The sequence below is a fragment of the Pollachius pollachius genome (genome assembly GCF_949987615.1).
Source record: "Pollachius pollachius genome assembly, chromosome: 18".
Taxonomy (NCBI): domain Eukaryota; kingdom Metazoa; phylum Chordata; class Actinopteri; order Gadiformes; family Gadidae; genus Pollachius; species Pollachius pollachius.
Window position 1 is genome coordinate 19,190,126 of NC_136951.1, and position 23,753 is coordinate 19,213,878.

The following is a 23,753-nucleotide window of genomic DNA, read 5'->3' on the forward strand; positions in this document are numbered from 1 at the left end:
ACCACACGGGGGCATTAGATAGAAGCAGACAGGCAGTAGTGATGGTGCTGGGATTTCCAGCCCTCCTCACACTTAATGCACTCCGTCCTACTGGTGCATACTGGCACAGACTCCTCATCCATCCTCGAACCAAGACACCAATCACGTCGGATGGCTTTAATTCCATAGCCAATCAAATACAATGCTCCTGTGTTAATTCAGCACTTATTTTTATAGGCTCAGAATCGGTCTTCAGAAATCCTGCATCGTTTTTTATATGGAAAGGGGGCCTTTTTAGAGTGCTACAGTAGAGTGCTACTGTGACGTGTGTGAAGGAAGGTGTGTATAAGCTTCTGTCTAGAAACTGTCTGGGAGAAGGGACAAATAGAACATTTTCCATACCTTGATCGAGAATGTCCACGGTAATTTCTGTTTTTGTAGGTTTTTGTTACAACGAAGTGAGTCTACCTGTTTTGCCTCTACGTCTTGTCATTAACTATGCATCATTAACTGTAGGGCCTTTCCTCTTAATGAAAACTAATAGCCAGCGTCCTTGCAACACTTTCTCCCTGTTATCCATTTCCTCCCTTCAGCCTTGCATGTCCTGGTACATATCTGCTAATGAGGCCTGTGTGTGTGTTTGTGGGTGTGTGTGTGCCCCTGCATTTCTGTGTGTGCATGGACGTGCCATAAGGTACTAAATCATTAGCGCTACACAGAGGTTGTAAATGGTCCCGGTGCTTGCAAAAATATTCTCTTTTCAGCCCAACGGTGACCATTAGCCATAAATGTGTTGGCGATTTATCGTGAGCAAGGGTCACTGGGGTTACGTTGGACGACGTGAACATTTAGGTTCATTCCTCAGCCCTGCATGGCCTGGCTCAATCCAACACTGGGATGGATCCCCTAGGCTGGGTTTATGGTTTATCTCCAACCCAGGACCATATGTATCTGCTGTGTGTATATATACAGAGCTATATACAGACATATACTGTATATACTGCACATGCACGCAGTGGGTCCCTGCAGTTTGTCTGTCGTACAAAAACCGACACGGTTCACTCTTTGCTTGTGCATGTGTGTGTCACCTCTGTACATGTCAACCCTGACACAGAACATGTTGTCCCCACGTAGGTCTTGTGACGGTCTGGTACGGCCCATTTCTTTCCTCTTCTGTTACGTGGACAGCCTTCTGGGTCAGCTTGTTTCATAACTGGGTGCTTGAGAGGTCACAGAGGGCCTGCGTGGCTTCATCGCTACCAGATGGTAAATCATTTTTTAATCATATCAAGGAATTTCTTCGCAGAAACCGGGTACCAAAACCCGAGGTTTCACGGAGCTGAGAATGGTTTTCATGAGAGAATGTAGCAGTGGGTTTAATATTAAGCAGATGCTTATGCATGTCAAGATATTGGTCATCTGTTTAGCTTTTGTTTATATCATTTCAGTCCAGCAGACAAAATCGCTTGACAATCAAAATACTCTTTAACCACTGAGGAAACGTTCTTATGATTCATATCTACCTCACTAAAGGCACTCCACTTAACCGTTCAAGCATTCAATCAGTCTTGTTATCCAAATCCCATTTTGAAATATAATATACTGTCTGCACACTAAAGTGCACTAGCTCAACAGGTGGTACTGAACGGCGGTGCTTAATAAAGGCCAGGATTACTCTAGTGGTCGGTGACTACCAGCCGAAAGGTATCGGGTTCGATTCCCAACGTCCGCAGCATACCAATAAGAACGCTACATACTCTGTAATGACCTGTATCTGGACTATGAATCTTTATATCAGATATTATCAGATTCTGTTTGTGTGTATATATATCTGTATATGAATCTCGTGTCTCGCGTGCCATCACCTGTTCCTCCTCTCGACCATGTTCACCCCCCCACCCCCCTCCAGCTCAGGTTGCCATGGTGAATCCACGACCAGGAACCCTCCAGGTGTGAGGTTGTGAACGTAGCGTGTGACACAGGTTTTCCAGTGGCAGGATGTCTAACCCATTAAACACGGCGCCGGTTTCATTCATACTTTTATTTTGTGAAGGACAACTTAGCTGGATCCTCCGCTCCGAGATAAAAGAAGAATGAAAGGAGACCTTATGCTGGCGATCGTTTTAAGTCGGTGCTATGGTTAAGTGCTTGTGCCTTTAAGCAAAAAGAGAGGTTGTTTTTCTTTTTATCATACAGCATTTATATACAGCGTCTATACATCACTAACATAACTCTGGTGGCCATGAGAGACCACATATAATATTCAATTAGTTTGGCAGGCTCTTAATAAGAAATAAAGAATAAGGAGGAATGAAGGTACACGCATTCAAACAAAGAAAATGAACAGAAACCGCCTGCTTCATGTCGAAGGGGAGGGAAAAAACGAAAGTAAAAAATAAAACAAAGCATGCATATAGATCTTTGGCGAAGGCTTCTGTTTCAAAAACACATACAGTTCATTATACATCTTTAGAAACGATTTTCCCTTGTTTTCTTGTGGAATGTGATGAAGAAAATGGTGGTTATTGTCAAAAATAAACGTAAACACACAACACTGAAGCAAGCACGAGAAATCACAACGGAATAGAAGACAGCACTTTTATCTCTACTTGAATCGGGTTACAAACAAGATAGAAATATCTCTTAGGCGTGCAGATTGGTAATGGTACACTCCATATGGCTATTCCTACGACTATAGTAATACATAGCATGTTCTTAGCATACCGGTGAAAACCCAAGTTAATCTCTTCTGCCGCCTGCTCTACAGGCCAGCCTTCTCACAATTAATTCACATGATGACTTGGGCTTCATTTAATCCAACATTTCCAAAGTTCAAATTTATTCCTTTTTCAAAGTGGTGACACTGCTGTGTCATTTCGTTCCCGTGTTTAACTTTTTTTCATTGACGTGAATTGCGCAATAACGTAGATATGTATTATGAAGCGAAAATGACTTCATCAGTTATATTTCTTGGTAAAAATGGTTTGGAAATGCACTTCATCGTCGTTGTGGCTTCAGGAACGCGGGCTAGCATAGCGTCGCCAGTGGACACCGTTGGTGAAACACGTGATACATATTGAATGTTGCTGATACATCGCACACTACAACAACAACAACAACAACAACAACAGAAACAACAACAAGAGCCTTCCCTACGGAGTGAACCCTTTGTGCTTGTGTCTGAGGTCAGCGACCACTGGGGTTGTCACACATCCAAGTCACTGGAATGATTGTCTTGGGGGGGAGAGGGGGGAGAATCAGTGTCGGGGGGGGGGGAGAGAGGGAGGAGAATCAGTGTCGGGGGGGGAAGGGGGAAGGGAGGGGGGAGAGAGGGGGGGATCTGTGGCAAAACAGGCACTCTTAGAAAAAAACAAAAAAACGAAACACTTTCACACAATGATTCTCAAGCACGCGTTTCCACCAAAAGGGGGAGGATAGATGGACGAGGGGGAGGGAGGGAGGGAGGCGGGGGTGATGGGTGTGGGTGGAAGGGGCCGTTTTACGTGTCGTTCATTTCTATCTACTTCTTCCTGTAGTTCCCGAGCTGGATGGCGGAGCGGTCGAACACACAGCGGAAGGTGACAGGCTGCACCTCCCAGTATGGGACGGGGTTGCTGAACAGGCTGATGCCGGAGTACATAGCCTTCTTGTAGTTGAAGGTGGGTGGACAGAAGTCTTCCGTGCCGATGGCGGCGATCTTGTTGGCATGGAGATACACCACCTGATGGGAGACCGGGGAGTGTGTTAACACGGCGCCAGTGGACACTCTGATGGGTTCTTTCGTGCAATGGCAAAGTGTGCAGAGTTGTTCTTTTTGTGTCATTTAAGGGGAAAGAAATGTTCATGAGTGAACAAATGAGAAGCACAACTAATGCTGATGGAAGCTTGTGTTTACGTGGCTTAAGCCTGAAATGGGTATAATTAGTAAACTCGAGCAGTAATAGTACGTATTCAAACCAAGAAATGAACATGTTTTTTTTGTAACACACTGGTGATTATGTTGCAACATCTCTCCCTCTCTCTCTTTCTCTCTCTCTCTCTCTCCCTACCCTACCCCTAACCTTACCCTAACCCTAAACCCTAACCCTAAACCCTAACCCTAACCCTAACCCTACCCTAAAACCTAACCTAACCCTAACCCTTACCTAACCCTAACCCTAACCCTTACCCTTACCCTACCCTAACCCTAACCCTAACTCTAACCTAACCCTAACCCTAACCCTAACCCATCAGCCAAACTCACTCCCTCAATGGGTTAGATGTTAAATATAAGCGACGGCCGTCTGTACCTGGATGTACTTGTGCTCGGGCAGCCCCGGTGGCACGGCGGTCAGAGCGTTGTTGTCCAGGTGAAGCTCCCTCATGTGGGGGACGTTGGCCAGGGTGCCATTCTCCACCATGCTGATCTCGTTGTAGCCCAGACCCAGTCTGCAGGACCACACAGGACACGGGAATAAACATGGGAAAGGAAACCTGTGCATACCGAGTGCGGACTTCGCCTCATATTTGTAGCACGACACAAACGAGAATTTTCTTATTTTCGGATTGTGTGCCAACTCTGTTATGTTGCGTGAGTGCTTTCGAACGAAAATCGTTCATCATATACGACCCACCTTCAAAGGAGCGTTTGGCATAAGAAATTAACTGTACAAAATATAGTGAGAATAAGTAATAACCATAGTTTGTAGTACCCATGATTATGCGGGAAAGAACACATCGCAGCTGCAAAACATCACTTTAAGTGATGCATTGCACAACTTTCCACTCCTTAGAACTCATCTCTTCCAACATAAACAATTTGTGCCGAATAAAAGTCTTCTTTGTTCTCGTTAGAAGCGGCTGTTTACCTCCCCATTGCCATCCCAACAATGATCTTTTTAAACATAGCGCACCCATTTATTTTTTATTTTATAAACAAAAGAATGATTTTGATTATCCCGAAAGTACTGTTTGGGTCTGTGGTTGGTACCAAGACTTGGGATAATACCAGTTTAATGTCATGCCATTCACAGAAAGTAAAGACAGACCACTTAGGGAAGAGTTGGAGTTTATGAGTGAACAACAGACAGACAGACCGATAAATAGATAGATCATAGATCGATGGATGACAGATAGATATATAGATAGATGATAGATCGATAGATGATAGATGATCTTAGATATATAGATATATAGATAGATAGATAGATAGATAGATAGATAGATAGATAGATAGATAGATAGATAGATAGATAGATAGATAGATGATAGATGATAGATGATAGATCGACAGATGGATAGATGATGAAGGATAGATAGATAGATAGATAGATAGATAGATAGATAGATAGATAGATAGATAGATAGATAGATAGATAGATAGATAGATCGATAGATTGATCGATCGATAGATCGATAGATCGATAGATGATAGATGATCATAGATAGATAGATAGATAGATAGATAGATAGATAGATAGATAGATAGATAGATAGATGTAGGTGTAGATAGATAGATAGATAGATAGATGTAGGTCTGGATGGATGGATGGATGGATGGATGGATGGAGGGAGGAATGGATGTATTAGACAGATGGATGGATGTATCCTTACTTTGCCAGACTCTTCAAGCCCTTAAGGCTGTCGGCCATCACCTTGCTGATCTTGTTGCTGTCCAGGTGGAGTTCTGACAGAGAGCTTGGCAGTCCTGGAGAACAACCACAAGTTGTTAGGTTTTAAACATGAGCATAAACCAAAACTGTATACGGCCTGCCTCATCTCCCAGACATGTGAAGGATGATTCATCGAATCACAAGGCAGCCACTGATTGGCTACAGTGATTAATCTTCCATTTTTAATATTGGGCTTCATTCTCTCTAATGTAATCTCATTGTTTGAGTTTATATAAAGACAGCCCAGACTAAGTCTCGTGTTTTACAATCGACAGTGTTTTTGAGGTTGGAGAGTTGCTGTAGAGTTCAGGGCTGATTGCAAGATGATTCATGGCTCTGACTTGTTGTTATTTAACATATTCTCGTAAGACATTGTGTTTTTAGACTATAGTCTATAGTCAGCCGAGTTTAATGAAAGTGTTGGATAAAAAAGTAGCACTTTGGTATAACCACTTTGTATAAAATAGTAAGAAAATTATAATTAACTTAATAGCTTTACCTTTGGGGATCTCTGTGATGTTGGTGTCTGCAATGCGAATGTAAGAGACCCTTTTCAGGTCAGCAAAGGCACCATTCTCAATGGAGGCGGCTTTCAAAGGATTAGACCCCATCTCTGGAGAGGAATCGAGAAAAAAACACAAAGGAGACAAAATAAATTGATGTGGGCAGGAGAGGACCGAGAGAGAGAGGAAACCGAAGAAGAGAGACATTTTCTCATTCACCGAATCCCTCCACATCCTCCCACGGCAGATGGGTCACAGCAACACACGGCCAACACATGAATAAACACATTTGTTTTGTTACGGCCAAAACAAAACTGCTCGACTGTGTCCCAGTGGAGGCGCTGCGCTGGTGGAGACAGATTTTGTCTGCTTCGCCCGATTGTTCACGATGGCGACGCGACGGGTTGCGGCCTTTCCGTTCAGGGATCCGTTCATTTGTGCGTCGAGGGACCACAGGTCGACCCTATAGGTCCGCTAGGAGGGGAGGAGGGGAGGAGGGGAGGAGGGGAGGAGGGGGGGAGGGGAGCAGGGGGGGGGGGGGGGGGGAGGGGAGCAGCCAGAGAGCGACAGATGGGGAACTCGTTTGAGATTCCTTTCTAAATGCAAAACCCAGACGAGCAGATGCCGCTACGGAGCGCTAAATTTGAGCGGGCTTCAAGAACAATTCCTGAACTCCTGAAATCTTAAAAAGCAAAAAGTGAAGCCACCACTAATAGTAGTGATCTCACCTAAGGGATAGTGCAGGGAGGGCTACTCGACACGAAGCATGATCACAGCCAAGTGCATCAGAGTTAGCTTTGTCTTTTTTTCACTTTCTGTAATTAGTTTGAATCGGTTTTTACAAGGGTGCATTGCCTTCTTGTTTGCATGCAGTTGCCTAGCAATGCAGACTTCACCTCCTCAGGAGAAGGGCTCCGTGAGCCTGCTAAAACAACCAACGGAGGGGAGGTGCTCTAGCTAGGTCTGTTTCAGCCAAAGAAACAAACCCAGCTTGCCACGTTGTCCATTAGAGTCAAAACGGTTCCATATGAGATCATCACCCCCCCCACCCCCCGCCTCCACCTCTCCGTACCCATGACGATGAGATTGGTCATGCCCTGGAAAGAGGACTTCTTAATCTTGGTGATGGCGTTTTCGTGGATGCGGAGCTCCTGCAGACTCTTGGGCATGTTGGCTGGCACGTCCTTGAGGAGGTTCCTGGAGAGGTAGAGTCGCTGGAGCTTCATCAGGGAGCTGAAGGCCTTGGGGTGGATGACGGTCAGCTTGTTGTTCACCAAGATCAGGGCCTGGGGAGAAAGAACATGGAGGGGTGACTGGCGGTGTTCTCAGTGTTTACCTTTGGGGTCATACTTCATCATGCGTTAAATCTTGAGTCAAGGCCTGGGCCTGGGCTGTCAGAGGGGAGGGTCGGGGTGAGTTTGGAGTTGATTCTTGTAGATCCTGGAGAAATGCATGTTCAACGGGAGGGAATGCAGGAGAGTGTCTGCTAGCGTGCTAGCTAGGCCTACATTCCCTTTTTGAGGGGTCGTTCTTGTTGACGTGGAAAGCACACTGGCTGTCAAACGGAGGTATTTATTGACATGAAAGCCAAGCTATGTGAGTTTAACAGAGTGAGACTGCGAGATGTGAGGGGTGCATACTTTCCATGCACCTGGGCACTGAGTGAAGGGCTGGTGAGGAGGGTTCAATGCTTCGGGATAATAAACAGAGGAAGTCAAGTCAGAAGTGTTATGGAGCTGACGTAAGGCTCTATAGCTCCAAGTAATGGAATCAGACCAGTACTTGGCTAAGTCCTAACTTAGCCAAGTGTGAAACTATGTGCACGCACACATACAAAAATGTCCATCAACACTTTATACTTATTATACTCTTTTGAATTTTATGTCTTGCTAGCCAGCAAAGTAAAGTGCATCTTGAGTTGCACTTATGCCGTACTCCTACATTTTCAACAGCTATTCACACAGGAATGTTGAATTCAACCTTATATTTACTTGGGCCATTTATTAATCCAATATGTTGAGGTTCCTGAAGTACTGAAGCATCCTATCTCTTTTTCTGCAGTCTTGCAGCGTTCGCAGATCCACATAAACGGTTCCTTACGTGCAGTCCCTTGAGGTTCTTGAAGTCGTTCTCCTTGATCTCTTTGATCTTGTTGTTCTGCAGGTCCAGCAGTGTGGTCTCAGCTGGGATCTCCCTGGGGATCTCTGTCAGACCTGGTTAGAGACATGAGAATCGGTTACATTCTGTGACCAATGTCTTTATTGCGCAGGAAGAAGTGAGGCATTTTTTGCCCAACAGCAGACGCCTATATGTAGACTGCAGTCATTGAGGTCTGAACCAAGAACCTTTAGGCTAGGAGTCAGGCACCCAAACTACCAGCCTAGCAAGCACCTGATTTTGCTTTTGTATTTGCATACCCGTGTTTGTTTGTGTGCTTGTATGTGTGCTCGAATTGTTCGTGGGTTGACAGGGGGAAGTAACAGCCCTGGTTCCCAGCGGGTTCTGTGAGAAAGGGCAGTTTACCCTGGGCCCTGACAGTCTGCCCTTGGTTTGATGGTGATGGGGTTAACCACCCAGTGACCTCTGCAAGAAATCAACACAAAATGGCTGGCTATGGCTCTCTGGAGTCCTTTAGACCGTGATGCAGAGCTCCTGATGACGTGGAGAGTCAAGTGAACGGATTCAACTGTAACCATTTGGTGGATTGAACCCAGCTAGGACGCAGTCACTGGGAGCCCGCAGTCCTGGATGAGTCAGGCATTGATGTTTTAGAAAACCTGTCTTTGGTCAGGCCCCCGAGTCTATCCACAAAACAGTGTGTGATAAAGCCTTGGTAGGTCAACCTCCAGCACAAAGAGCTGCCACAAACAGAGGAAACATGGGCTACATTGTTGGGAACTTTCATGCAAAGACTCATCCTCATCACAAAAGTCTACAGTGGCGACACACCAAAACCAACAAATGGCTGTTGTATTTGCCCTTAAGTGAACAGACAGTGGAAATTGTGAGTCAATCAATGCATACCTGGATATTGACACATGCTAATGTAGCACTGTCAGATGTGAGCACATCCTGTATGTGAACAAACATTTTCGAAGCAAAACTCGATTCAAACCGGGCTCCAACTCATAACCTGGAGAGAGGTAAGGGATATGTTGGATTTGAATGGGCGAGTCACCAATTAAACACACCAAAAAGGAGATTCACAAAGGCTAGTCTACATTTCAGAGACGTAGAATAAACTGTTTAGTCATATGAGCACTGCACTTACTTTCCCCAGTACACACAGGTACACATGGTGTAAACATTCAGGCTTGGAAACTGCCCTGACCGATGTTAATTAGACTCATCCAACCAGTGGCAGGGTTTTGTCTGCTACCTCTATATCTGGAGAGGTGCCTTGCTTAGAATCTCACAGCTGTTTGCTGTGAAAAAAACACTTTAAACATCTGCTTCTCTTGCCTCTTTTTTCCCTTGACCTCATTGCCTCTGTCCTCTTTCTCCTCTCTGCTGCTCCATCACATTGTGCAGACATTTACCATAACCTTCAGCTGTCTTCGTTCCCCTACATCTCCCTCCACCCTTTCCCTGTCCCAACACTCTAAACATGTGTTTACTCAATATGCAGAGCGCTTGTCTCGATGTAATGGAAGGTATTATAATTGTCCTGGTAAACAGTTTACAGCAGAGTCCATGGTTTCTATGCCTTCATATCAACAGAGTGCCATAGCCTCTGGTAATGAGGTGTCAGGAAAGACCTTCAGTTTATTAAGTCTCGACGCAAAGAAGCAATGTGGTTCACATCGTGTGTGTGTGTGTACATTTACATTTACATTTAGGGCATTTAGCAGACGCTTTTATCCAAAGCGACTTACAATAAGTGCATTTGTTACAATAAATACATTTGTCATAAGAAGTGAAACAATATATCGCTGTCGGTACAGTGTGTGTGTGTATGTGTGTGTGTCTACATATTACGTAAGTGTGTGTGTGTATACGTAAGTGTGTGTCTGAGACAGAGAAGACAAGACCTAACATGAGGATTACAAAGGTTTACCTAATGGCGTTGTTTGGGAACATTAGGATCACATCCCACTTCGATATACCATGCACTCGCTCTTTGCGAGTGCATGGTATATCGTAATGCTTTACTCCAGGCTTCGTAATCTTGGCAAACTCTCCATTTCATTGATAGGGAAATCCGGTGAATGATTGCTTGGCATGCTTACGGTTTGTTCATCAACACGTATTAGTGGAAGTGTGTAGCATTTCCTCTTTCTGGGTTGCGTTGAACTAATTGAGAGTGTGTGAGTGTCTGAGTGTGTGTGTGTGTGTGTGTGAGTGTGTGTGTGTGCATGTGTGAACGTACACATTTGAACGTACATGTGTATACGTATGCCTGTGTAAGGACTTTCTCCTTTGTGTGTACACGTCACCAATGGACGGGCTGGTGCATGTGTGCACATGCGTGTGCACATGAGTGTTTGCGCAAAAGCGTTTGCACGCATGCCAGCAGGTCTGGGGAACAGATGCAGGCTGGGGGCCAGAGGGGCCCACGCCGGAGATGAGAATCCACCAGAGCTCGTCTCCGGGGGCCGCGAGCGCACTGGAGCCACGGCTGCAGAGCTGAGGTAATGGAACCAGGATTCCCCCCGCATCAGGCTCTCCATCTGTCTGTCTGACGGGGCCGCTGCCTGCAAAGGCTGTCTGTCTCTCTGTCTGTCTGTCTGTCTGTCTGACGGGGCCGCTGCCTGCAAAGGCTGTCTGTCTCTCTGTCTGTCTGTCTGTCTGTCTGTCTGTCTGTCTGTCTGACGGGGTCGCTGCCTGCAAAGGCTGTCTGTCTTTCTGTCTGTCTGTCTGTCTGTCTGTCTGACGGGGCCGCTGCTTGCAAAGGCTGTCTGTCTCTCTGTCTGTCTGTCTGTCTGTCTGTCTGACGGGGCCGCTGCCTGCAAAGGCTGTCTGTCTGTCTGTCTGTCTGTCTGTCTGTCTGTCTGACGAGGCCGCTGCCTGTCTGTGTCTGTCTGATGGGGCCAATGCCTGCACGGGCTGTCTGTCTGTCTGTCTGTCTGACAAGGCCGCTGCCTGTCTGTCTGCCTGTCTGTCTGTCTGTCTGTCTGTCTGTCTGGCTGTCTGTCTGTCATCCCCGCCACCTGTAGCTCCCTGGCTGTGATGCAGTACCCTGTCTGTCCGTCTATGTGGCAGTTTATGTGTCTGTCTGTCCATCTGTTTGTCAGCATGTGTGTCTCTCTATGTCTGTCTGTCTGTCTGTGAGTCTGTTGTCTGCCTCTCTGTCTGTCTCTCTGTCTGTATGTGTATCTATCTGTGTGTGTCTCTATGTCTGTCTGTGTGTCTATCTGTGTGTTTCTATATCAGTCTATCTGTCTCTCTATTTGTGTTCATCTATGTCTTTCTCCTTCTCTCTCTCTGTCTCCTTGTCTCTCGTGTCTGTCTGTCTGTGACTATTTCAACACTGACTCGCTGCCAGTCAATGTGTTAATGTGTCAGTCACATGGGCCTTCCTTATACGATGGTTGTGGTATTAATCAAGTCAGTGCCAATGATTGTGTAATAGCGATATCATGACGCACGTTGTCTCTCTTTAACCTCTGCTTCTGCCACATGGTCAGAGCATGTTGAATCTGGTGTACAGATCAGGATGGTGTTGTATATCAGTACGTATTTCCCCTATCTGTACATTGTCATGCAAAAGGAAATTGTAAAAAAATATGATTTGAATCTAGAGCCATGAAGAACAGGCAGGAACTCTTGAAGTGAGGGGCCGCCCATGGTAAAAGGTTGACGTTGGTTCAGCAGCAAAGTCGTAAATGCTATGAGCAACATTTGGATTATTTTCCAAAGATTTCTAAAGCAAAACAACGTTATTTTGCACAAGTGCTCAAAGTGTGGGAACAAGACATCTCAAACTCTCAGTGGAAGGATCAAATAGGGGCAAAATTAAGAAGGAAAAATAGTGCTTACAAGGGGAAAATCAGAGAAGCATTGAGGAAAAAGTTGTTTCAAAGTACGCCCCAGTGTTTGGAACGCTTCGCCCATCCCACATCGTTCTTTGGGTGGAATTAACTAGCGGAAGATTTGCACATCTAAAGGCATAAACCCTTAGAATGTTCCGCCTTGGATTGGTACGATTGCCGAGACACTTCCATGGAAACTTGGAAGGAAGACCTTATAAAATCAAGTGCTGTCTCTCTCTCCAGAGAACCGGGGAAATGAGTCAACCCAGTAAAACGACTTCACCCTTTTAACTAGACTCAGCCGTTGGTGATTCTACCCCAGAGATCAACCACACACACACACAAACTCGGAGTCTGCAAAGAGTCAGAAATCAGTTCAACGATAGAGCTTCTTTAGGGGGGCGGCTTGGTAGCCGTCTTTCACCCAGGCCAAATCGCCAAATCCCTCAACCCACTCTAGCGTCCATTAAGGCAAAAACAAGCCACAGAAACATCCTTAAAATACCTGATTCCGTCTGTGACCTAAACATTAACATTTAGGAACGCTGGGAATTCTATCATTGAAGCGAGTTAGCGTTCGATTTAGCAGCTGGTGCTTATGAAAGGACAAACAACAACAGACAACAAACAACCACAACACTTCTCCTACCGAGGTCGGAGCACTGTGTCACCCGGAGGTGGCACTGGCAGCGGAACGGACACATGGGGCCAATCGGGTCACGGGCCCCGTCAGGAAGCGACTCAACCACGACCGTATCTAGGCCCGAGCCGGGCTCGTCCTCCATCATGAAGTCCATGAAGCCGGACTGACGGAAGGGCAGCGCCCAGCAGGCGGTGACCAGGAGCAGGGAGAGACCGGCTGACCTCATGGTGCTTCGGAGCCTGTTGGGAGCAAGGGGTCAAAGGTCAGCATGGTTGGGAATTCCAGGTGGGAATGCAGAGTTCATAATGAGGCCACTTTACAGAATGAAACATTGTGATTTAAAAAATGCAAAAGTTCTGAAGCCTCAAAACGTGGGCAGAACAATTGAGTGGACTTGGACGTGTGATGAGCTATTCAACTGGTCGGCTTGAGACACACACACACACACGGACACGCGCACACACACACATACACACACACACACACACATAGACTATCCAGCACATAACAGCAGCAGTGCTTCTCCAATGATCAACAGAGGTTGTATTCTTTCTTAATGCCACATCACCTGAAGATCTGAACATCTTCCCCAGAAGATGTTAACCGAAATATCCTGACCCAGCAGATGAAGCGGAGCCATGGCTGTACGTGTGTGCATGTGTGTGCATGTGTGCGTGCGTGTGTATGTTAGTAGGTGTGTGTGTGTGTGTATGTTTTTGTGGAAAGAAGTGTCTGCAAGGTGCGTCTGTGTGTGACTGTTTGCAAAACGTATGAAAAATGTACCAACTTAACCGAACAAACTAAGACAGAATATGAGACTGCAGTGCACCAACTGCACCAAGTCAGCTTTCAGGGTTGCGTCGGGTCAAGGATATCACTTGTCAGAGACCGTTGGATCCCAACAGAAGAAGTAATTACAGTCGCAGACCACAAGACATAGACCACAGGGCCGTACTGTACAGATGTCCCTCGGTACAGTTCAACCGTCGGCCTTCAGCTCTTCATGTGCGCTCTCTGTCTGTGTGTCATTTCATGCCCTCCGTTTGCTTTGGACCAGGAAGAAGGTCCGGTCCCGTGCGTCTCAATGGGTCGGAGCGAGGCTCTGACCCCGGCCCGGGTTATGGGGTTGATTCCCACGTTGGGGCCACCCGCGCTATGCGATGTATGCATGCGCTCATGGCGTTACGCTTGCATGCTGTTCCGACAAACACCAGAGCCACTGCCAGGGGCTGGCCCCTGGCGGATGGAGGGCCTCGTCGGTGAACGTGTGCAAATGGCGGGGGCCGGCTCCCCGCAGCCTTCTGACGGGTGGCGGTTTGTTTTGTCCAGGGCCGTTTCACGAGCGTTTGTGATACGTGGTGCACTGGACGTTAGTGAATCATGCTGCCTTCATGCCATTCTCAATCTCTCTCACTTTCTTTTCTCTCTTTTTCTCTCTTTTTTTCTCTCTCCCTCTCTCTGTCTCTCCCTCTCTCTCTGTCTATTTGTCTCTCTCTTTCTCTCTCTCTCTCTCTCTCTCTCTGTCTCTCTCTCTCTCTCTCTCTCGTTGTTTGACCTAATGGTACTAACAGTGCCAGAATGGCACTGGAAAACATCGTAATCGACAAGATCTGCAGATTAGAACATGGAATTTCCTCTGCAGCACAAAGCTGAGTCATGTCTAGGAGTTGTTTTTCCCTGTCCTTGTTCAATATTAGCAGTTTCAGTGAATTGGAATCATAGAGAGAGGGAGAGAGAAAGAGAGAGAGAGAGAGAGAGAAGATAGAGAAAGAAATAGCAATGTTATATAAAGGGTAGTGAGCTGTAAAGCTAAATTCGCACCAGAACATGGAGTCATTCTTGGCACTTTGGTTCGACTCTCTTATCTACGTTCTCCTAGAGTCGTCCAATCAGATTTAAAGCCTGGCTACTCCCTTGGCAGGAAGTGGACCTGTGCAGGCAGACTGCACAGGTCCAGGCTGAGGAGATCAAAAACAGTCCTGGGTCAAGGAGTCGAGAATGTGTAATAGTTATAGCAGTTGGAAATATGTCAGAAACACACACACAAATAATTGTGTGTGTGTGTGTGTGTGTGTGTTTTTGACGTGCAGTTAAGGTCAAAAGGGAATTTGATTGATTTTACATTCTCATGCACACCACATTTTCTGTGAGGACAATGAACAGCAACGATGGAGCGAGAATGAAATGGCACTGATAGGTTCAGGCATGCAGACGCCTGTCCAATAGAAAGACCAGTTTTGATATAAGCTTGTGAAGGAATGCAAATCTAACGAAAATCAAATATATTTGAAACCTCTGTTGAAAAAATGGTTTGAATTTCTGATTTAAAGTTGTTTTGAAGTGAGGTTTTGATTTCTATATTCAACCAAACGCTCACACGATACACTTACACGTTTTCTGTGTTACTTTAGCTAGTTGCCACAAAGTCCTGAATGCCTCCCTGATTGAAAAACAAGAGATGACACCGGAAAGGCCGCAAAAGGATATTCTGTTTTACCTTTGACCTCTCCGCGCTGAGCCGTGCTTCCATTTGTTTTGACCCTCTGCCAGAGAAGCCCTTAACACACGTGCATGCCTGCGTGCACGCTCGTTGCCCAAACAAACAGGAAATCCCGTGCACTGCGACCTCCTTCTGTGTGTCCTGCTGTTTATCTGTGTCCATAAACATCCCAGCGGCTTTTAATGCAAGCCAGACTGCGCACACACCGAGACACTCCCACGCACACACACCGAAACACTCCCACGCACACACACTGAGACACACACGCAAACACACACCGAAACACTCCCACGCACACACACACGAAACACTCCCACGCAGACACACTGAGACACACATGCACAGTAACAACAGGCTCGAGAAACACACACACATGCAAACACAAATGCAAACACACACATATTCACACACACACACACACACACACACACACACACACACACACACACACACACACTCATACGCACATGCACACACTGAAACACACACACACACAGACACACACACACACAGACACACACACACACACACACACACACACACACACACACACACACACACACACACACACACACACGAGAGTCTTTGTGGTACCACACAGACCAGAGCCCATAATTACTGACAGTTACATAGTGAGTCATAATCATAGCCACAAGTTTAACAATTTGAAAAAAATATAAGGGTAGAGAAGGAGACAAACTAAAACATTTGTACTTTGGAAGCAGAACTGGTTCTTTATTTCTGGTGTAATTCTTTCTTAGAATGTGTGTTTTATGCAACTGTTTAATCCATCTATCTATATCTATATCTATATAGATATATATATATATCTATATTGATATGTATCCGTCAATCTATCTATCTATCTCATTATCTATCTATCTATCTATGCTCTCTCTCTCTCTCACTTTCTCTCTCTCTCTCGCTCACTTTCTCTCTCTCTCTCTCTCCCTCTCTCTCTCTCTCAATCTACATTTGTTGAGGACAATAAACTAAACTCCTTTCCTAGAGGAGTTCTCCAACATTTAAAGAGACTTGACTGAGCTGTGCAGCGCTGTGGAAGTCAGACCCATTAAATCCACCAGCCGCCGCCCTGTGGGCATCCACCGTCTGCATGGACGTGTCCGGCCAGAGACAAGATGAGATGACTGGGGGAGCCACCCCCCCTGCTGACTCCATTGCACCTGGTGCATATGGAGGCAACAGGTCCTTTGAACTGCTACATCAGTTGCAGGTACATGTTAGCATCTGTAGCTGTTTGTGTGTGTGTGTGTGTGTGTGTGTGTGTGTGTGTATGTGTGTGTGTGTGTATGTGTGTGAGTTTCTGCAGGTGTGAATGTGTGTGTATGTGCACGCCTATGTATTTGTGTGTATTTAAGAGAGAGAGAGTCTGCAGGTGTGTGTGTGTGTGTGTGTGTGTGTGTGTGTGTATGCTTGTGCGTGTGTGAGTACTAGAACCTTAAAGGGGTGTCAACAGAGTTTGGAACGTGTTGGAACGTGAACTGACAGCTCAACTCTAAATCTGCAGATTCAGCATGCTGCATTCTGTTAAGAAAGTGTAACGCTTCCAGATACAACCAGGCAATTCTGGCAATTGTCGGTGAAATTAAATGTGGAATGAAAATAATCCTTGAATCACACTTGAAGTTAAACCTCTGTAAAGTAAACCGATTGCACAACATTGCATCCATCACACTCCAACCATTGTAACAGTATAACAGGTCAGGACAAACTCTTTCTCGTAACTTAGACTGTGTTCCTTTCTCAATCTACAGATACATCTGTCCTACTATGGTATAGCAGAACTTGAAACTGGGGGCCTATTTTCCTGTGTCATTACGGAGATATTCTACCCAATTCCAATGCACAAGTAGATGCAGCTTTCTGCTAGTAAATGCAGATTTTAATGGCTTTATTTTTACAGTGCCCAGTCTAAATGGAAACCTTCACTGACTTTTTCTAAGAGCATTGGTGTCCTTACAGGAGGTTTTAACTTGTGACCCCACTGGGAAAAAGTTAACTTGTGCAGCCATCATTTGAGCCTTCAGTGAACCCAACTTTAACTGTCATCAGATTTCTAAAAATTAATCAGAAGTCTGATTTGTGAGACAAAAAGAAAATGGCAGCTGTGTGTAATGGCCTGTGGACGGTCATTCTGTGGACATCACTTCCTTTTTCCCATTTCAAATCTGACGAAGAGTTCCAGCCAGGCATGTCAAAACAAAGTTCTCCTCAACAGTCCACCAAATTAGTTCAACTTTTAATGGATGCTTGGCCGCTTCGATGGCAAATATGATGCAGCACTGCAGGAGCATTAAATGTGACACACTAACAGACACAAACACATGCACACACACACACACACACACACACACACGCACACACACACACACTTTGGCTATTTATTCAAGCCAGTGTTGCTTGCATAACCCTGCCCCTGCGTGCTGGAGCTGTCGGTACAACACCTGGCCGAGCCTGGGCGACATCAACGAAATTCGCTTTTTTCAAATGCAACACACAACACAATTAAGGTGCACTATCACTGCACACACACATGCATGCGTGCGCACACACACACACACACACATGCACACACACACACACACATGCACACACAAGCACACGCACACACACACACGCACACATATACACACACACACACACACACGTGACATGTTTCACAGATTGTCTCCTTGCTTAATTGACACAACATGTCCATGACCTCTGAGGGGCGTGGCCTCAGAGGTCGACGCCCGTTTAAAGCAGAGAAAGCGGGTCGCAGCCTACAGTGTCAGGCTTGGTTCCAACATCAACCTAACATGTGCTTCGTTCCTACACAAACAACAAAGAGAAACAAAGAGACCCTGACAGAACAACAGCGATGTCATTCTCGTTGTTGACACTCTGTCCGAGAGTCGACGTCCGGTCTCAGTTTTTTACGTGAGCATTGAGAAGATAGGCCCATTGAGTCCCCCCCTCCCTCGACAGTTCGGGCCCCATCAGGAGATAACAGAAGACCGTTCACTCTGGGCAGTGAATGTTTTTCCTTGAGACCCCAAAGGAGTTGGTGTGCGCAAGCTGTGTTTGTTTGGGTTCAAACAGAGGGTTCGCTCGTCATAGAGGCAAGTCAGGGTCTCCAACCAATCACTACCCACCTACTGGGTTTTTTTTTCTACCCATGGAGCACCAGGGTTCCATGTCTGGTTCTGGTTGGAATTGGGAAGGTCAGCGTACGGAGCTGCATTCCTGGGTATCATCTATCTTTCCCTTTCCTTTCACAGACATCGATGAGCAAAAGCGAGACTCAGGGCAATTTTACCAGAGACAAAGGAGAAAAGTATGTATCCCCTGTAGATCGAATAAATTGGTACATTTTATGTATACATACATATATCTATGTGTAAATGTTATATTTTGTTCTACTGTGATACTGCAACATAGCCATCCGAAGTCCGGAAACATGTAAAGTAAGCAGAAAGGTAAACTTGCAACAGACACACCCACATTCACACCCAGCCACACAAACACAAACACACACCCACACACGCCCACACCCACACACCCACGCACACACACACACACACACACACACACACACACACACACACCCACGCACACACACACACACACACACACACACACACACACACACACACACACACACACACACACACACACACACACACACGCACACGCAAACACAGGCACACGCACACACATGGAACCCCAAACATGACCCACCATTCTCTCCCCCGTCTCCCCTTGTCTTACCCCTCTCCCCCTCCCCTTCTCTGACCCCTCACCAGCCTCCGTCTGCCTTCCCAGAACTTCTGTCAGCAATGAATCTCAGACGGTGTTATGGGCTACAGAACATTTGAAACACGTGTGTCCCTTTTTTTTTACACCATCAGGGAGCCGATACGGTGTTCACCCACACACACACACACACACACACACACACACACACACACACAGACACGCACGCCCACACACACGCCCACACACACACACGCACGCACACACACACACACACACAAACACACACACGCACACACACACACACACACACACACACACACACACACACACACAAGGCCATGAACACACAGACACACACACACACACACACACACTTGAACCCACCCACCTAACCTAGGGGTCGTTTGTCTTTGTTTTCAACATGGGTTCCAGATGCGTCGGGGGAATTTTCCTAGTCAGAAAACACGCATGTGAAAGAAAACCCTGGAACTAACCCATTCAGTGACCGTAATGAAAATAACAAATCATTAACGGCAACACTGCAAGCCCAGTCTTTCTGTTCTGGGAAACTAGCCTGGGACGCGTTCAGAGTCGTCCGTGTTTGCTTCTGGTTTGACTTCTAGTTGTAGAACTCGCTCTTTGAGCCTGACGGCCTGGCGAGACGCCGGCTGAGACAGAGCGAGCGGCTCGCCGAGCCGTCGTCCACGGGCCGAGCCAGGCTCCCGGAGGAATGGCGGCGGTGTATGGCGGGAGGGGAGCCAGCCAACGGTTTCAAACCGCAGTTTTAGCTGCTCCATGAAGACGAAGACGAAGAAGAAGAAGAAGGAGAAGAGCGGCGAGGAGGCACCGACCTCAGGGCCGGCATGAACGCCCGGTGCGTCTCCCCTACGGACGTGGACCAGCGTTCCAAAACCTTCTCTTCCTTTCTTCTCTTTCCATCGTATCCACTCCCTCCCTCCCGCCCTGCCTCCCTCATCCCTCCTCTCCCCCCTTCCTCCCCTTTTTGCACTTGGCGTCTCCCTTCCCCTCCTCCTTCTCCTACTTCTTCTCCTCCTCTGTTCTCTTCCCTGGCAACTCCTTTTCTGCATATGCTATTTCTCTCTCTCCCTCTTTCTCTTCTCTCTCTCCCTTTCTCTCTTCACTCTCTCTCTTCACCCTCTATCCTCTCTCTCATCACTCTCTCTCTCTCCCTCTCCCTCTCTCTCTTCCCTTTCTGTCTTCTGTCTCGTCTCTCTCTCTCTCTCTCTCCCTCTCTCTCTTCCCTCTCTATCCTCTCTCTCTCCCTCTCCCTCTCTCTCTTCCCTTTGTCTCTTCTGTCTCGTCTCTCTCTCTCTCGCTCCAACCGTCCCAGTTGCCTTCACTATCCTAGGATAAAGCGTTGGCCCAAAGGCTTGACATGTGGAACCTTTTTTTTGCGCTAGAGAGAAGAAAGCCGGCGAGGAGAAAAAAAAAGACAGCTTTCGGGTCTCGTTCAGCGGTTCCTCGGTCTCCCGACCCAGACTTTTGGAAGGAAGGTTTAGAAGGAAAAACTGTCCCACCACTTGGCTGGACACTAGGCGCGATAGTCCCGTCTCTTCTCCTAATCTCCTCTTTAGGCAGTTCTGTTAAAAAATACACAAATCAAAACCACAAAGTGACCAATGATAAGGGTACTCATCATTGTTCTCTTGAGGACGATACATCTCAAGAGAACAATACGGTGAAGCATTGCAGTTTCAAAGGACAAGCTTTAAGGTTACAGGTTAGGGTTACTGTATTATATTGTATTGGATTGCAGTTCATTAACTCCTATCAAATTCCATAATCAATTTACAATGGAATTTCTCAATTGTCTCAACACGGTCCACGGCCACTAGTCCTCCCTCTGCTCCTAGTTAACCCCCGCAGTGCCACACGTTCTTTCTCTCCCCTGCTGGCACCGTGTCCGTGTAATGAATGAGCTGCGAGGCCTGCGGTCGACTACCGGGAAGCCTTCACCCGTCTCTCTGACACAGGAAACTGTAACAGCGCAGGATTGATTGGCCTCTGAGTTGCCAGGTACTGTGCGTGGATGTGCGTGAGGGTCTGTGTGTGTGTGTGTGTGTGTGTGTGTGTGTGTGTGTGTGTGTCTGTCTGCGTTTTGTTCTTATCCTGCTCCATCTCTTTCGAGGAGTCTCCATTCTAGGTGTCCCCAGGCCGCTAAGGACCGGTCAGAGCACAGCATGAGGTATGAATGTGTGGATACTGATGTAGACCAGAGCTGTACTGAAATTGCAAAGATAAGAAGTTTTCTTCTTGGAGAGGGGGGGGGATTGAGAGAGGGGGGTGGGGATTGAGAGAGGGGGGGGGGGGGTGCACTCTAGTGATGGGGGTGTGTGAGGAGGCACAGGAACAGGAGTAAAGCACAGTATGTGCTTTAGTGAAAAGACACACAAAACACCAACGGGCTGAATCAACGCAAATTAATCAATTATTTCAGCCCTTCTGCTCTCTCTCGCTCTCTCTCTCTCTCTCTCTCTCTCTCTCTCTCTCTCTCGATACCACACAGTCACTCTCTCTCTCCATCCCTCTCTCTCTCTTGCTCTCTCTCTATCTCTATCTCTGTCTCTCGTTTCCTGTCTCTCTCTTGTTTACTCTTTCTCTCTCTCTTTTGTTCTCTCTCTCTCTCTCTCTCTCTCTCATACTCTCTTTCTTACTCACTCCCTGCTCTTTGAATCAGGGGGAATGGGAGGAGTACAAGTGGGAGAGAGACGGTGTGTGTGTGTGATTCATGAGAGAGAGAGAAGAGAGAGAGAGAGAGAGAGAGAGAGAGAGAGAGAGAGAGAGAGAGAGTAAGAAAGACGGGAGGGTTGGAGAAAATGAAGTACGACAGCCATGGAACAAACTTCTCCAACCAGGAGAAAAAGTACTGGCTAGGACTTACCCACTGAGGGCCAAGAGGTAGAGAGACAAAGAAAACAAACAGAAAAGACTGATTCTGGGGAGCCATTAACCCAGGCCAACAAAACCATAGACAGCAACATATGGGGAACGTCCCGGCCGGCCAAAGCCCCTCGATCTGGGGAGACGGCCAGGCAAACAATGGGCTTAAGATAGCTTCCCTAGGACGGCGCTCCAGAGGAATCACAAATAAGATGGTGCAGGAACCAGTCCAGGATAAGAGACAGATATAGCCAAAATAAGACTTTTCTTTCTCCTCTTATCCGGCTCAGGAAGAGGCTATACCACCACTACCTACCTCCCCCCCCCACCCCCCCCAATGCACTCTATGGAGGGGCCTGTGAGTAATTAGAGATTTGGACTAAGAGCAAAAGGACCTGGCAACACACACACACACACACACACACACACACACACACACACACACACACGCAGATGTATTTGCAAACACACCGATACAGACATCCACGTACAGACACACACAAACCCATGCACATACACACACACACACACACACACACACACACACACACGCAGATGTATTTGCAAACACACCGATACAGACATCCACGTACAGACACACACAAACCCATGCACATACACACACACACACACACACACACACACACACACACGCAGATGTATTTGCAAACACACCGATACAGACATCCACGTACAGACACACACAAACCCATGCACATACACACACAAGTACACACACGCACACACACACCCACACACACACACACAAAGACTACAGGGATATATTGAGAAGTGATAGAGTGAGAAGAACACATTATCTTTAAAGAAGCTCTTCTGGCACAAATCCAGATATAAACACACGCACACACAAACGCACACACAGTCACACACACACACACAATCACATGCACATAAAGGTGCCGGGAAACCCTTTCACACACATGGACATTAAGGGCAAGGAATCCCCCCACACACCGACACACTGAAACACACACACACACACACACACACACAAACACACACACACACGCACTGCACACACACACGCACTGCACACACACACGCACACACTGCACACACACACACACACGCATCCACACATCAGGTGTATCATCTTTGTCCATGCCTTCATACAAATATGTCATCAAACTAAAACAAGTGAAGCACCAGCCTGAAGCTGTGCACGACAAAAACAAAACAAAACACACCAAACAACAGTTACCTCAGCCACACACACATCCACCGTCATGCAACAACTGGGAAACTCAAGCATGAAACCGGACCAAGTACAACTACTACTCCCTCATCCTTCCATCCATCCATCCATCCATCCATCCTTCCTCCGCTACCCCCAGAAGGGCCCCAGCACCCAGCCTTGCCCGGCCCTCACCTCCCCCCCCCCCCGGTGAGTACGGAGAGCGGCTCCTACCTGTCTTGTTCTCAGCGGTAGTAAAAGGAGAGAGAGAGTGGTTCAAGAGCGAGCGCTGAGCTTGACTCCCAAAAACAAAATCCCAGTCGTCCAGTTGTGGCGTGCGGGCTGTGTGGGGGGGCAGGGGGGGTGGTTTCTGAGAGGGGGGGGGGGGGGGGGGGGGGCCTGGATGGACGGGCTGGGGAACCAGAGAGACGACAGGAGTCAGCTTACGAGAGCCGGGCTACGGGGAAGTTAGAGCAAACGCTGCCAGGAACAGGCAGGTGTGCTCCGTCACGACGGGGGGAGAGAAACCCAAAAGGGGGAGGAGAAAGGGAGCCGGAGCTGAGAGAGAGAGAGAGGTGGAGAGACGCAGAGAGAGAGAGGGGGAGAGAGATAAAGAGACGGAGAGATAGAGAGACGCAGAGAGAGAGAGA

The 23,753-nt window shown here is 47.1% G+C and overlaps 1 protein-coding gene across 1 annotated transcript; it reads right to left on the reverse strand.

Annotated features, from left to right (window-relative positions):
• Positions 1 to 2,563: 2,563 nt before the first annotated feature.
• dcn (decorin) lies at positions 2,564 to 23,497 on the reverse strand. The gene is made up of 8 exons (XM_079756226.1): positions 23,338 to 23,497; positions 12,755 to 12,987; positions 8,234 to 8,346; positions 7,206 to 7,419; positions 6,130 to 6,243; positions 5,572 to 5,665; positions 4,269 to 4,407; positions 2,564 to 3,700 (listed from the first exon to the last, which is right to left on the reverse strand). Exons 2-8 carry the CDS (start codon positions 12,972 to 12,974, stop codon positions 3,500 to 3,502), a joined length of 1,095 nt encoding a protein of 364 aa, XP_079612352.1. The 5' UTR covers positions 12,975 to 12,987; positions 23,338 to 23,497; the 3' UTR covers positions 2,564 to 3,499.
• Between the last annotated feature and the right edge of the window lie 256 nt (positions 23,498 to 23,753).

What these genes read in the sequence shown, in the direction of transcription:
- dcn (XM_079756226.1), bottom strand. Translation starts at nt 12,974, where the DNA reads ATGAGGTCAGCCGGTCTCTCCCTGCTCCTGGTCACCGCCTGCTGGGCG. An exon ending in AGAACCTCAAGGGACTGCAC is followed by an intron (nt 7,420 to 8,233) that starts GTAAGGAACCGT and finishes CTTTCTCCCCAG; the next exon opens with GCCCTGATCTTGGTGAACAA. An exon ending in GACCAATCTCATCGTCATGG is followed by an intron (nt 6,244 to 7,205) that starts GTACGGAGAGGT and finishes ATTCCTCTCCAG; the next exon opens with AGATGGGGTCTAATCCTTTG.